The following is a 13,176-nucleotide window of genomic DNA, read 5'->3' as shown; positions in this document are numbered from 1 at the left end:
ATTCGCTTCAGGCTGCCTGCACCCAACATTTAAAGTTAAGCAAGTATTACAGTACAAGTAAACAGTACCATAATCTAGTCAGTCAGCCCTCACTGTGACACATACCACTATAGCAGCCTTATTTTTAAAAACCTGTAAAAGTTTGCTACATCTGTGCACGCATATAAACGAAGGCAAGGCTATTTCGGTAGAGCAAGTTTTCACATTAAATATATTTTTAGGATCCCTGACGTTTGTGAAAATAAGCTTTTTGTTTCCCAAATGTGTTCCTTGATGCCCATCCAATAAAATAACAATGAAAAAGAAAGCATGTCATTTATCTGGAAAGACCAACATGTTCTATACCGCCAGTTTTGCAGTTCACCAATTTACTTTTTTCAATCCCCAAATACACAAGCAACAAAAAGAATCTGCAAGCTAGTCACCAATCTGAACCCCTAGCACTTGGCTCATGTAACTGGGGGAGTCTTCCCGACTTGGGCTTCCCCAACTTCTCAGCTCTCCGCATACTCCCTGTCCCACCAGCCCGCAACCTGGACCTCACCTCTTTCATTTGACCCGCCCGTTCAGTCGGTCACCAAATCCCGTCAGTTCTTCCTCCACAACATTTCTAGATCCACCCTATCCTCTTCATCCTAATGACTACCAGGCTGGTCCATGACTTTGTCATATCCTTCCTCGACTATTTCATCAGCCTCTTCGCTGCCCTCCCTTGCCACCAGCCTCTCCCCTCTTAGGTCCATTAGTCACTCTCCTGACGTACCATTTTGCTAAAAATTCATTCAGCGCATGTCTCCCCATTCATCAGAAAATCTCCAAAGGTTGCCCATTCACCTCCACATCAAGCAGAAACTCCTCACCACCAACATTTAAGCCCCTCAATTAACTCTCTCCCGCCTACCTCACTTTGCTTATCACCTACTATAACCCAGCCCGTACACTTCACTCCTCTAACATCAACAGACTCACAGTCCCTCAAACTCATCTCTCTTCCCATCAAACCCTTGGCTCACTTCCTCCCTCCTGCCTGGGACTCCTTCCCCCTTCTTATCTGACAGATCATAACTCTCACCATCTTCAGAGCCCTACAAAAATCATATCTCATCCAAAAAGCCTTCTCTGGCTACCTCATTTCCCCATGCTGTTAGCCCTCCCCTCTACATCACCAATACACTTTCCTCATACCCCCTAAGCACGCAGGTACTCCCCCCAATCCACTAATGTTTATGCCCTCAGACTCTACTGCTTCCCTTATTTGTAATTTATTTTAAAGATTGCCTCTCCCACTAAATCCCATTAGGGCAGAGATTGTGTCTACCAACTCTGTAGTACCCTCCCAAGCACTGAGCTCAGTGTTCTGCACATCATCAGTACTCAAATACTACTGATTGATCTGCCCCCCTTCCCCTTCTTTTAATAAGGCATTTGTTAAGAGCGTACTCTATACCAGGTACTGTACTAAGCGCTGGAGCAGACACAAGGGAATCAGGATGGACACAGTCCCAGTCCCACATAGGGCTCATAGTCTTAATCCCCATTTCACAGATGAGTTGACTGAGGCACAGAGAAGTTATTGTGACTTCCCAAGGTCACACAGCTTACAAGTGGCATGGCCAGGGTTTGAACCCAGGTCCTCCGACTCCTAGGCAGGCCCTGTTCTTTCCACTAGGTCACACTGCTCCTCATTCACAGAACTTCTGTTCAGATCTGTGAATTCATTCATTCATTCAATCGTATTTATTGAGCATTTACTGTGCACTGTACTAAGCACTTGGGAAGTACAAGTTGGCAGCATAATGAAATGAATGAATGAAAGGTTGCAAATATAACTACACCTGCTGTTATGCCCCGCATCTGATACACCACACCAAGTCAGTGCATGTATATCACCTCCACACAAGCTAGATCTTCACTAACACCACTCCCTGGAGTGGGGAGGGAGGGTAAGCAGAAGCTGGGACATAAACTCAGTGCCCCCTCACATTTGACAGTCTGGGATTTGCAAAGCAATGTATTTACATACAATTCAGATAGATAGAAGGGTGTTGTTGAACAAGTACTCTCTAATTTGCTAGCCAGTAAGCACAGTAAAAACATATATTAAGGAAGAATTGGATGTATTACCTAGTTTTTCTTGCCACACATGCCTATCCTTACCCATCCAGATAATCAGTCCCCTAAAGGCAAGGGTCCACGTCTGAATCGGTGCCCATGTGGGCAAGTGAATGAAACATCTAAACCAGGGTTCAGATTTCAGTTTTCACCCTTCCCAACTCTCGTTTTCAGACCCATGTTGAAATTACACTGCACTATTTCCTAAGCAAAACAAACTGTTAATTCTGAAATTAAAAAAACTCTCAGATCTCAAGAGGCCACTACTCGTTCCTTACCTCATTCCCGATAATGTCAATATTCTGCTGGACTTGGGGGACCCACTGTCTTAAAATGGCAAATAATTCAGGCACTGATGTTTTGGGGTTAAAAAGTATTTCCTGGCATGATGCATCATTAGGATCAAAGAAGGAAAATTCTAAAAGAGAGAGACATGGATTTAATATCTAAGAAACTGTAAAAAAATATGTTGAAATTGTTTACAATATTACAACAAAGTGATACATTTTTCCCATGAGGACCCATTCACTGTCAGGGATGACTACAATGAAAATACAACTATCAAGACTAGGGGAATGCTAGATGCCTAAACGAAGTCATGATGGTTTCCCAAAACATGCTTAAAATGGATCTTACGAACTGCAATTCCTAACAGAAACATTATCTGTAATGTTAAAATCGAAATGATTGGGTTCACCCGAATTAAAACAAAGTTTTAGTACCTTTGGATAGACTCTACACCCATCAGATCTATTCTGATGATATCGACACCTGTCTACACGTTTTGTTTTGTTGTCTGTCTCCCCCCTTCTAGACTGTGAGCCCGTTGTTGGGTAGGGACCGTCTCTATATTTTGCCGATTTGTACTTCCCAGGCGCTTAGTATAGTGCTCTGCACACAGTAAGCGCTCAATAAACATGAATGAATGAATCAGAGCCCAAATCAAAGGGCACCCTACACAAAAACGGATTTACCACTTAGTTTTTAGAAAGATGAAACCACAGGTAAACATACCACAGTCTGAAGGCATTGGTGCTGCAGAAACTGAAAAAGTAACTGAGGTGTTAGAACCTTGGAGTAAAAATTGGTATCTGCCAATCAAAGAGTCTCCTTCTGAGGAAAGGTCTGGAAGGTCCTCTATGGTCATCTTCTAGAAAGCCACCTTCAAAAAAAGGAAAAGAAAAGAAGGGAAAAAGTGTCAATGCCACGGCTATAAATTCATTCAATCGTATTTATTGAGCGCTTACTGCGTGCAGAGCACTGGACGAAGCCCTTGGGAAAGTACAATACAACAATAAATGCATTCACATTCCCTGAACATAACGAGCTTACAGTCTAGAGGGGAAGTTACCTTTGAAACTACACCATACACTTCTTGAAAACTGTATGAAGGTAGGAACTTTCACCATCCAGCATATTTTTTTATGGTATTTATTAAGTGCTTACTATGTGCCAGACACTGTACTAAATGCTGGGACAGATACAACCTAATCAGGATGCATACAGTCCATGTCCCACACAGGACTGATAGTCTTAAATCCCCACTTTATAGATAACAAGCATAGAGAAGTTACGTGACTTAACCCAGGTCACACAGCAGACAAGCGGCAGAGCCAGGATTAGAATCCAGGTCCTTCTGTGTCCCAGGTCCGTGCTATAGCCACTAAACCACAATGCTTTTAATTACTAATCAATTTACCTTTTTTTCCTCTCAATTTCAGGAGCCTCTTTTTCAGTATGAAGCAAAAAATGTTTTCTCCCTTGCAAATTGCTCGTAAAGAAAGATGTTATGCTTCCTGACGTCGGTGTCACAACTATTTCTCTAGTAAAAGGATTAGGATTGCCAAATGTAAAGAGATTTCTCAATGCTTAATAATTGAAACTTTTTAAAAAATGCTGCCGTAATCAAAATGGGTGGGGTTTTCTTTCACCACAGTAAAAAAAATAATGGCTTATCCCTGAGAACAGATCAATTGACTTATAATAAGGGTGAATAATGCCAGGGTGTGACACCTGTCATGAAATAAATATACATGCATATTAAAATAAACTTCACTTTTTTATCAAAGTAACCGTCTCACTTTGGACTGTTTCTGCTACAACTTTAACTTTGCTTTTCCTCCACAATGAAAGCATCTTCATAAAATGAGCAATTAGAAATTTGGCAACTAAATTTTTTAGAAAAACAACCCACCAAAATGTCATTAATTGGGAAATTGAGAAAGCCATGAAAATAATGAAGCGGGAAGAAAATTCCTAACTAGTAAATTTTATGGAGTCATAATTCTATGTCAATCTATTTATAAAATAACAAATACTGATTCAAGAAAATGTCCTCTATGAAATGAAATACACTGCAGCTTGACCTTTATGAAGAAAACTGTTTATCAATTGACGGTACTTGAGTGATTACTGTGCACAGAGCACTAAGCATTCCAGAGAGTACAGTAAGGAGTCCCTAGTTGACCTGACTCTTAATTTTAACACTTTCATTATAAAGCCATCCTAGTCCAACTTAGAACAGCAGGGAAAAAAAAAAACAACAAAAACTCAAGATCAAAGACCTACAGAATCCTTCCCAACCTTTGCTTCTCGTACAGGTAATCTGAGGCACCTGTTACTGTTCAAGTCTCAATCAACCCAACATGAATATGGAACCCACAGATGGTCATCATCAACGGTATTTATAGATCGCTGTGTGCAAAGCACTGTACTAAGCACTACAGTGCCTAAATAGTACCGTGCTCCGCACATAGACTATGAGCCCCACTTGGGACAGGGATTGTGTTCAACTTGATTCGCTTGTATCCACACCCCAGTACTTAGTACAGTGCCTGGCACACAATAAGCAGTTAACATATACCACAATTACTATTATTATTATTGTTATTAAGCACTCACTAAATAGCATCGATTGACTGGGAGAGTACAATACAACAAAACCATTAAGCACTTTGCCTGTGTGGGTGAAAACATCAAAAACACATTTCGGGGAACTACAAAAAAAACCAAGAATGGATTATTCAAAAAAAAAAAACCAAAAAACAAGCATCTCACTCATAAATCTTTGAGAAGACTGAAATCCGTGATTCTCTGTTGATTAATCTCACTGGGCCTCATATGCACCCTGTTTCCCTCCTTCAGCTCAACTAAACATTTAGGTACTCATCCCCATTCTGTGGACATCTTTAGACGCTCTTCCTTTCCCCCACCTGTAACTAATTTTTGCATCTGCCTAAAAGAAGCAGCTGAGATGCGGCCCAATTATGATTTCTTGGGGTGAAGCATTTTTTATGGTGTTTGTTATGTGCAATGTGCCAAGCACTGTACTAAGCACTGGGGTGGATACAAGGTCATCAGGTTGGACACAGTCCACGGTCTCACCCACACCTGCCTCCCCATATCTTTACTTCCCTGCACATGTTTAGACGCTCTTCCACCCCACCTGTAATTAATTGTGGTGTCTGCCTGCCCCACTGGATCCTAAACTCCATGAGGGCAGGGTTCCACTAAACCCTACTATACTCTCCCATATGCTTAGCACAGTGTTCTGCACGGAGTGAGTGCTCAATTAACACCCCCCTGATCTGATATCTAAAAATAAATACATATGTGTTTCCATCTGATCTGGTGTATGTGTGTGTACATGTGTGCCTGCATAAATGTGCATGTGTTTTCATCTGATCTGGTGTGTGCTGCACGTGGGCACGCATAAATAGGCGTGTGCTTTAATCTGATCTGGTATATGGTTTTGTGCATGTGGGCATACAAAAATGTGCGTATGTTTCGATGTGATCTGGTACGTTTGTGTGTGTGCACCTGGGCATGCATAAATGGGCATGTGCTTTAATTTGATGTGGTATATTCATTCATTCAATCGTATTTATTGAGCACTTACTGTGTTCAGAGCACTGTACTAAGCACTTGGGAAGGACAAATTGGCAACATCTAGAGACGGTCCCTACCCAACAACGGGCTCACAGTCTAGAAGGGGGAGAAAGACAACAAAACATGTAGATTGGGGTCAAAATCGTCAGAACAAATGGAAGTAAAGCTAGACGCACATCATTAACAAAATAAATAGAATAGTAAATATGCACAAGTAAAATAAATAGAGTAGTAAATCTGTCCAAACATATATACAGGGGCTGTGGGGAGGGGAAGGAGGTAGGGCCGGGGAGATGGGGAGAAGGAGAGGAAAACGTGGGCTCAGTCTGGTATATGTAGGGACCGTCTCTATATGTTGCCAACTTGGACTTCCCAAGCGCTTAGTACAGTGCTCTGCATACTGTAAGAGCTCAATAAATACGATTGAATGAATGAATGAATGTGGCTGTGTGCACGGGGGAATGCAAATGCACATGTGTTTTGATGTGATCTGGAATGTATGTGTGCACACCTGGGCCTGCATAAATTTGCACGGGTTTTAATCTGATCTGGTATATGGGAATGTGCACGTGGGCACACATAAATTCATTCATGCATTCAATGGTATTTATTGAGCACTTACTGTGTGCAGAGCACTGTACTAAGCGCTTGGGAAGTCCAAGTTGGCAACATATAGAGATGGTGCCTACCCAACAACAGGCTCACAGTCTAGAAGGGGGAGACAGACAACAAAACAAAACAGGACAGGCCTCAAGTCGTCAGAACAAACAGGATTAAAGCTTAAATGCACATCATTAACAAAATAAATAGAATAGTAAATATCCCACGGGGGCTCGCAGTCTTCAGGGTAGGGACTGTCTCTATATGTTGCCAACTTGTACTTTTCATTCACTCATTCAATCGTATTTATTGAGCGCTTACTGTGTGCAGAGCACTGTACTAAGCGCTTGGGAAGTCCAAGTTGGCAACATCTAGAGACAGTCCCTACCCAACAGCGGGCTCACAGTCTAGAAGAGCACTTACTGTGTGCACAGCACTGTACTAAGCGCTTGGGAAGTCCAAGTTGGAAACATATAGAGATGGTCCCTACCCAACAGTGGGCTCACTACTTCCCAAGCGCTTAGTCCAGTGCTCTGCACACAGTGAGTGCTCAATAAATACGACTGAATGAATAAATTTTCCAGATGAGGGCACTGAGGCCCAGAGAAGTGACTGGCCCAGTCACCCGGCAGACAAGTGGCGGAGGCGGCATTCGAACCCATGACCTCTGACTTCCAAGCCTGGGCTCTTTCTACTGAGCCAAGCTGCTACTTCCCAATAAATAGGATTAATAAATGCGATTGAATGAATGAATACGGGTGTGTGCACGTGGGAATGCAAATGTGTGTGTGTTTTGATGTGATCTGGAATGTGTGTGTGTGTGTGTGTGCACACCTGGGCATGCATAAATTTGCACGGGCTTTAATCTGATCTGTATATGGGAGCATGCACGTGGGCACACATAAATTCATTCACGCATTCAGTCGTCTTTATTGAGCGCTTCCTGTGTGCAGAGCACTGTACTAAGCGCTTGGGAAGTCCAAGTTGGCAACATATAGAGACGGTCCCTACCCAACAGTGGGCTCACAGTCTAGAAGGGGGAGACAGAGAACAAAACATATTAACAAAATAAAATAAATAGAAAAGATATGTACAAGTAAACTAAATAAATACCTGATCACCTTGTATCCCCCCCGTGCTTAGAACAGTGCTTTGCACAAAGTATGCGCTTAACAAATACCGACATCATTATTATTATTATGTGGGGGGGGGGAGGAGACAGAGGACAAAACAAAACATATTAACAAAATAAATAGAATAGATATGTACAACTAAATAAATACCTGATCCCGTTGTATCCCCCCAGTGCTTAGAACAGTGGTTTGCACAGAGTAAGCGCTTAACAAATACCGTCATCATTATTATAATTATTGGGGGGAGGAGACAGAGGACAAAACAAAACATATTAACAAAATAAAATAGAATAGATATGTACAACTAAATACCTGATCACCTTGTTTCCCCCCCAGTGCTTAGAACAGTGCTTTGCACAGAGTAAGCGCTTAACAAATACCATCATTATTATTATTATTATTATTATTGGGGGGGAGACAGAGGATGAAACAAAACATATTAACAAAATAAAATAAATTGAATAGATTTGTACAACTAAATACCTGATCACCTTGTATCCCCCCTGTGCTTAGAACAGTGCTTTGCACAGAGTAAGCGCTTAACAAATACCATCATCATTATTATTATTATTATGGGGGGGGGAGACAGAGGACGAAACAAAACATATTAACAAAATAAAATAGACTAGATATGTCCAAATAAACTAAATAAATAAATACCTGATCACCTTGTATCCCCCCAGTGCTTAGAACAGTGCTTTGCACAGAGTAAGCGCTTAACAAATACCATCATCATTATCATTATTATTATTAGGGGGGGAGACAGAGGACAAACAAGATAAAATAAATAGAATAGATATGTACAACTAAATAAATAAATACCCGATCACCTTGCATCCCCCCAGTATACCCCCAGTGCTTCGAACAGTGCTTTGCACATAGTAAGCGCTTAACAAATACCGTCATCATTATTGTTAGTATGGGGGGGGGGGGAGACAGAGGACAAAACCAAACATATTAACAAAATAAAAGAAATAGAATAGACATGTACAAGTAAACTAAATGTCTGATCACCTTGTATCCCCCCAGTGCTTAGCACAGAGTAAGCGCTTAACAAATACCATCATTATTATTATTATTATTATTATGGGGGGGGGAACAGAGGACAAAACCAAACATATTAACAAAATAAAATAGACTAGATATGTACAAGTGAACTAAATACCTAATCACCTTGTATCCCCCCAGTGCTTAGAACGGTGCTATGCACAGAGTAAGCGCATAACAAATACCATCATCATTATTATTATTATTGGGGGGAGGAGACAGAGGACAAAACCAAACATATTAACAAAATAAAATAAATAGACTAGACATGTACAAGTAAACTAAATAAATGCCTGATCACCTTGTATCCCCCCAGTGCTCAGCACAGAGTAAGCGCTTAACAAATACCATCATCATTATTATTATTATTATGGGGGGGGGGAACAGAGGACAAAACCAAACATATTAACAAAATAAAATAGACTAGATATGTCCAACTAAATAAATAAATACCCGATCACCTTGCATCCCCCCAGTGCTTAGAACAGTGCTATGCACAGAGTAAGCGCTTAACAAATACCATCATCATTATTATTATTATTGGGGGGAGGAGACAGAGGACAAAACCAAACATATTAGCAAGATAAAATAAATAGAATAGATATGTACAACTAAATAAATGCCTGATCACCTTGTATCCCCCCAGTGCTCAGCACAGAGTAAGCGCTTAACAAATACCATCATCATTATTATTATTATTATGGGGGGGGGGGAACAGAGGACAAAACCAAACATATTAACAAAATAAAATAAATAGAATAGACATGTACAAGTAAACTAAATGCCCGATCACCTTGTATCCCCCCAGTGCTAGTGCTTAGAACAGTGCTATGCACAGAGTAAGCGCTTAACAAATACCATCATCATTATCATTATTATTATGGGGGGGGGGAACAGAGGACAAAACCAAACATATTAACAAAATAAAATAAATAGAATAGACATGTACAAGTAAACTAAATAAATGCCTGATCACCTTGTATCCCCCCAGTGCTTAGAACAGAGTAAGCGCTTAACAAATACCATCATCATTATTATTATTATTATGGGGGGGGGAACAGAGGACAAAACCAAACATATTAGCAAGATAAAATAAATAGAATAGATATGTACAACTAAATAAATGCCTGATCACCTTGCATCCCCCCAGTGCTTAGCACAGTGCTATGCACAGAGTAAGCGCTTAACAAATACCATCATCATTATTATTATTATTGGGGGGAGGAGACAGAGGACAAAACCAAACATATTAGCAAGATAAAATAAATAGAATAGATATGTACAACTAAATAAATGCCTGATCACCTTGTATCCCCCCAGTGCTCAGCACAGAGTAAGCGCTTAACAAATACCTTCATCATTATTATTATTATTATGGGGGGGGGGAACAGAGGACAAAACCAAACATATTAACAAAATAAAATAGACTAGATATGTCCAACTAAATAAATAAATACCTGATCACCTTGCATCCCCCCAGTGCTTAGCACAGTGCTATGCACAGAGTAAGCGCTTAACAAATACCATCATCATTATTATTATTATTGGGGGGAGGAGACAGAGGACAAAACCAAACATATTAGCAAGGTAAAATAAATAGAATAGATATGTACAACTAAATAAATGCCTGATCACCTTGTATCCCCCCAGTGCTCAGCACAGAGTAAGCGCTTAACAAATACCATCATCATTATTATTATTATTATGGGGGGGGGGGGAACAGAGGACAAAACCAAACATATTAACAAAATAAAATAAATAGAATAGACATGTACAAGTAAACTAAATGCCCGATCACCTTGTATCCCCCCAGTGCTAGTGCTTAGAACAGTGCTATGCACAGAGTAAGCGCTTAACAAATACCATCATCATTATCATTATTATTATGGGGGGGGGGGAACAGAGGACAAAACCAAACATATTAACAAAATAAAATAAATAGAATAGACATGTCCAAGAAAACTAAATAAATGCCCGATCACCTTGTATCCCCCCAGTGCTTAGCACAGAGTAAGCGCTTAACAAATACCATCATCATTATTATTATGGGGGGGGAACAGAGGACAAAACAAAACATATTAACAAAATAAAATAGACTAGATATGTCCAACTAAATAAATAAATACCTGATCACCTTGCATCCCCCCAGTGCTTAGCACAGTGCTATGCACAGAGTAAGCGCTTAACAAATACCATTATCATCATCATTATTATTATTATGGGGGGGGCTTAACAAATACCATCATTATTATTATGGGGGGGGAGACAGAGGACAAAACCAAACATATTAACAAGATAAAATAAATAGAATAGATATGCACAACTAAATAAATACCCGATCACCTTGTATCCCCCCAGTGCTTAGCACAGTGCTATGCACAGAGTAAGCGCTTAACAAATACCACCATCATTATTATTATTATTGGGGGGGGGAGACAGAGGACAAACAAGATAAAATAAATAGAACAGATATGCACAACTAAATAAATAAATGCCCGATCACCTGGTATCCCCCCAGTGCTTAGAACAGTGCTTTGCACAGAGGAAGCGCTTAACAAATACCATTATCATCATCATTATTATTATTATGGGGGGGCTTAACAAATACCATCATTATTATTATGGGGGGGGGGGAGATAGAGGACAAAACCAAACATATTAACAAGATAAAATAGATAGAATAGATATGCACAACTAAATAAATAAATACCCGATCACCTTGCATCCCCCCAGTGCTTAGCACAGTGCTATGCACAGAGTAAGCGCTTAACAAATACCACCATCATTATTATTATTATTGGGGGGGGGGAGACAGAGGACAAACAAGATAAAATAAATAGAACAGATATGCACAACTAAATAAATAAATGCCCGATCACCTGGTATCCCCCCAGTGCTTAGAACAGTGCTTTGCACAGAGTAGGCGCTTAACAAATACCATTATCATCATCATTATTATTATTATGGGGGGGCTTAACAAATACCATCATTATTATTATGGGGGGGGAGACAGAGGACAAAACCAAACATATTAACAAGATAAAATAGATAGAATAGATATGCACAACTAAATAAATACCCGATCACCTTGTATCCCCCCAGTGCTTAGCACAGTGCTATGCACAGAGTAAGCGCTTAACAAATACCACCATCATTATTATTATTATTGGGGGGGGGGAGACAGAGGACAAACAAGATAAAATAAATAGAATAGATATGTACAACTAAATAAATAAATGCCCGATCACCTGGTATCCCCCCAGTGCTTAGAACAGTGCTTTGCACAGAGGAAGCGCTTAACAAATACCATTATCATCATCATTATTATTATTATGGGGGGGCTTAACAAATACCATCATTATTATTATGGGGGGGGGGAGACAGAGGACAAAACCAAACATATTAACAAGATAAAATAAATAGAATAGATATGCACAACTAAATAAATAAATACCCGATCACCTTGCATCCCCCCAGTGCTTAGCACAGTGCTATGCACAGAGTAAGCGCTTAACAAATACCACCATCATTATTATTATTATTGGGGGGGGGGAGACAGAGGACAAACAAGATAAAATAAATAGAACAGATATGCACAACTAAATAAATAAATGCCCGATCACCTGGTATCCCCCCAGTGCTTAGAACAGTGCTTTGCACAGAGTAGGCGCTTAACAAATACCATTATCATCATCATTATTATTATTATGGGGGGGCTTAACAAATACCATCATTATTATTATGGGGGGGGGGAGACAGAGGACAAAACCAAACATATTAACAAGATAAAATAGATAGAATAGATATGCACAACTAAATAAATACCCGATCACCTTGCATCCCCCCAGTGCTTAGCACAGTGCTATGCACAGAGTAAGCGCTTAACAAATACCACCATCATTATTATTATTATTGGGGGGGGGAGACAGAGGACAAACAAGATAAAATAAATAGAACAGATATGCACAACTAAATAAATAAATGCCCGATCACCTGGTATCCCCCCAGTGCTTAGAACAGTGCTTTGCACAGAGTAAGCGCTTAACAAATACCATTATCATCATCATTATTATTATTATGGGGGGGCTTAACAAATACCATCATTATTATTATGGGGGGGGGAGACAGAGGACAAAACCAAACATATTAACAAGATAAAATAAATAGAATAGATATGCACAACTAAATACCCGATCACCTTGCATCCCCCCAGTGCTTAGCACAGTGCTATGCACAGAGTAAGCGCTTAACAAATACCACCATCATTATTATTATTATTGGGGGGGGAGACAGAGGACAAACAAGATAAAATAAATAGAACAGATATGCACAACTAAATAAATAAATGCCCGATCACCTGGTATCCCCCCAGTGCTTAGAACAGTGCTTTGCACAG

General features: G+C 40.1%; 1 protein-coding gene across 4 annotated transcripts in view; it reads right to left on the bottom strand.

Moving 5' to 3' along the window:
* The window catches only part of CLIP4 (CAP-Gly domain containing linker protein family member 4), a 96,994-nt gene that overhangs the window by 34,953 nt on the left and 48,865 nt on the right, over positions 1-13,176 (bottom strand). For all 4 annotated transcript variants that reach the window (XM_038751154.1, XM_038751156.1, XM_038751157.1 and 1 more), the window contains exons 5-6: positions 3,127-3,274; positions 2,391-2,530 (exon numbers count right to left, since the gene is read on the bottom strand). In XM_038751154.1, the coding sequence (XP_038607082.1) occupies positions 2,391-2,530; positions 3,127-3,259 (273 nt within the window). In that variant the 5' untranslated portion in view covers positions 3,260-3,274. The remainder of the gene's footprint in view (positions 1-2,390; positions 2,531-3,126; positions 3,275-13,176) is intronic.

Source organism: Tachyglossus aculeatus, chromosome 9 (genome assembly GCF_015852505.1).
Source record: "Tachyglossus aculeatus isolate mTacAcu1 chromosome 9, mTacAcu1.pri, whole genome shotgun sequence".
In the NCBI taxonomy this organism is placed as follows: Eukaryota; Metazoa; Chordata; class Mammalia; order Monotremata; family Tachyglossidae; genus Tachyglossus; species Tachyglossus aculeatus.
The sequence above is the reverse complement of the archived record's forward strand: the minus strand, read 5'-3'. Positions and strand labels throughout refer to the sequence as shown.